The sequence below is a fragment of the Pollachius pollachius genome (assembly GCF_949987615.1).
Source record: "Pollachius pollachius genome assembly, chromosome: 4".
Taxonomy (NCBI): Eukaryota; Metazoa; Chordata; class Actinopteri; order Gadiformes; family Gadidae; genus Pollachius; species Pollachius pollachius.
Genome location: NC_136937.1, coordinates 11,054,189 through 11,056,688, shown reverse-complemented (window position 1 = coordinate 11,056,688; position 2,500 = coordinate 11,054,189). Strand labels below are relative to the sequence as shown.

Genomic DNA, 2,500 nt, shown 5'->3' with positions numbered 1-2,500 from the left:
CCCACCTCCTCCTCCTCCTAACCTTGTTCTTCCTCCTCCCCCTCCTCCCCCTCCCCCTCCTCCTCCTCCTCCTCCTCCTCCTCCTCCTCCTCCCCCTGACCTTGTTTTTCCTCCCCCTCCTCCTCCTCCTCCTCCTCCCCCCCACCTCCTCCTCCTCCTCCTCCTCCCCCTGACCTTGTTCTTCCCCTCCTCCTCCTCCTCCTCCTCCTCCCCCTGACCTTGTTTTTCCTCCCCCTCCTCCTCCTCCTCCTCCTCCTCCCCCCACCTCCTCCTCCTCCTCCCCCTGACCTTGTTCTTCCCCTCCTCCTCCTCCTCCTCCTAACCTTGTTCTTCCTCCTCCCCCTCCTCCTCCTCCCCCCCCCACCTCCTCCTCCTCCCCCCCCCCCCCCACCTCCTCCTCCTCCTCCCCCCCCACCTCCTCCTCCTCCTCCTCCTCCCCCTAACCTTGTTCTTCCTCCTCCTCCACCCCCTGACCTTGTTCTTCCTCCCCTCTCCCCCTAGTGGACGATGAGTTCCTGGGCCTGCGGGAGCTGCCGGAGACCTTCCCCTCGGACCCCCCGGAGCCCCTGCCCGTGTTCCTCATGGAGCCGGAGGAGGCCTACATCGTGAAGAACAAGCCCGTCAACCTGTACTGCAAGGCCACGCCCGCCACCCAGATCTACTTCAAGTGCAACAGCGAGTGGGTGCACCAGAAAGAGCATACCGTGGAGGAGAGAGTGGACGAGAACTCGGGTCAGTGATTGACTTGATCCTAACCCCCCCCCCCCCCCCCCCCACACACACACACACACACACACACACACACACACCCTGCTTACGCCGTTGGTTCCCCCCCTGCTTTCCCTGTTGAAAGCCTGTGACCTCATTTTTAGATGTGCAAAGGTTCGCGACCCCAACACATCCTCGGGTGATCTGCCTCCACACACCTCGTTGGCACTCGGTCGACATCCGGCCCGAGACCTGACCCAACACCTTGCATTTACCGGCCCGGCTCCGTCGCTTCCATTCGCAGTCAGATTTTTTGTTTGCAGCCCAGCCGTTGGTCCATGGGGCCGCCCATTCCACCCCACCCAATCACAGTTCAGGAACCATCCAAATTGTTAAAGCCTTCCTCCAGGCCCTCTTGCTCACCTAAAGAGAGACTGTAAATGTAGGATATCTCTGCCTGTGATAATAGTGTCCCAGTGAACGTACCCACATTGCACCACACAAAATGGTTTGGGTTAGCTCCTGGCTACTACGATTCATTAGGCAGTGTGTTTGTATATCCAGGACCTTTATGAGACCTTTCAAACCTTTTAATTTATTTCATAAAATATTTATCAATGAGATCTACCAGCTTATATGTCAACCGTATCATGTGACCCCCATATGCATATCAGGCTTCCCCAAGGTTGCGAACACTGCCCTACGCGCCGTTCTGTACCATTTTACCGTTTTTACTATTCAGTCATTTAGCCTGACATGTTTATCCAAAGTGAATTGGGTGCGGACGTTGCAGGCATTGAACCTGGTACCTCTCAGATTTGGGACTCTGAACACCCCAGACACCACGCTATTCCTTGCCGGTTCTGTGTTTTTTCCTTTTTATTAGAAAAAGACTCCAGACGCGTGGTTTTACAGTTCTTAGAAAAAGAAATTCATCTGGGTTATGAATTATTCAAGAATCTACTTTGAAAGCCATATCCACATTTCGCATCTACAGCCTACTCCCAGACATTAATTAATAGGAGTGTTCCTCTCTACATAACAGCCATTCATCTACTCATGCTTCCACACAAAGCCACACGGCGTTGGCTTGTTGACAAACATAAGGAACGCGCACAGCAGGGTCACCCGGCTAATTGTGTAACCAGAACATACATCATTAGATCTGAATATGAAATCCAATCCCTTCGCTCAATGTGTCTTTACTCTGTCTCTCTGTCTCTGTCTTTCTCTCTCTGTCTTTCTCTCTCTTCCTCCCGCCCTCTTTATTTCTCTCTACCTCTCTCTCTCTCTCTCTCTCTCTCTCTCTCTCTCTATCTCTCTCTCTCTCTATCGTTCTCTCTCTCTCTCTCTCGCTCTCTCTCTCTCTATCGTTCTCTCTCTCCCTCTCTCTCACTCTCTCTCTTCCTCCCCCTCTCTCTCTCTTCCTCCCTCTCTCTTTCTCTCTTCCTCCCTCTCTCGCTCTCTCTCACTCACTCACTCACTCACTCACTCACTCACTCTTTATATCTCGCTCTATATTCTTATTTGAACATTACCGTTCTCGTTCTCTGTCCTTCTCCCCTTCTCTCCATTCTGTTTATTCTCATTTTCCCATCACCATTCCCCTCCTTCTCATAATAATTTTCCATCCACTCTTTCTCTTTCCCTTTATTGCCACCCCTCGCAAATGTGAACCCAGCTCTTACAGAAAATCCCCATTTGTTTGGAGCCATGGCCTCGTGCTGCTGCTGCCCACAGCACAAACACACACACACACACACACACACACACACACAAACACACACACACG

At 52.5% G+C, this 2,500-nt stretch overlaps 1 protein-coding gene across 1 annotated transcript in view; it reads left to right on the top strand.

Annotated features, from left to right (window-relative positions):
* Positions 1-2,500, top strand: part of unc5cb (unc-5 netrin receptor Cb) — a 127,426-nt gene that overhangs the window by 70,514 nt on the left and 54,412 nt on the right. Inside the window, 1 exon segment of the mRNA XM_079734509.1 lies at positions 502-732. Coding sequence (XP_079590635.1) covers positions 502-732 — 231 coding nt within the window.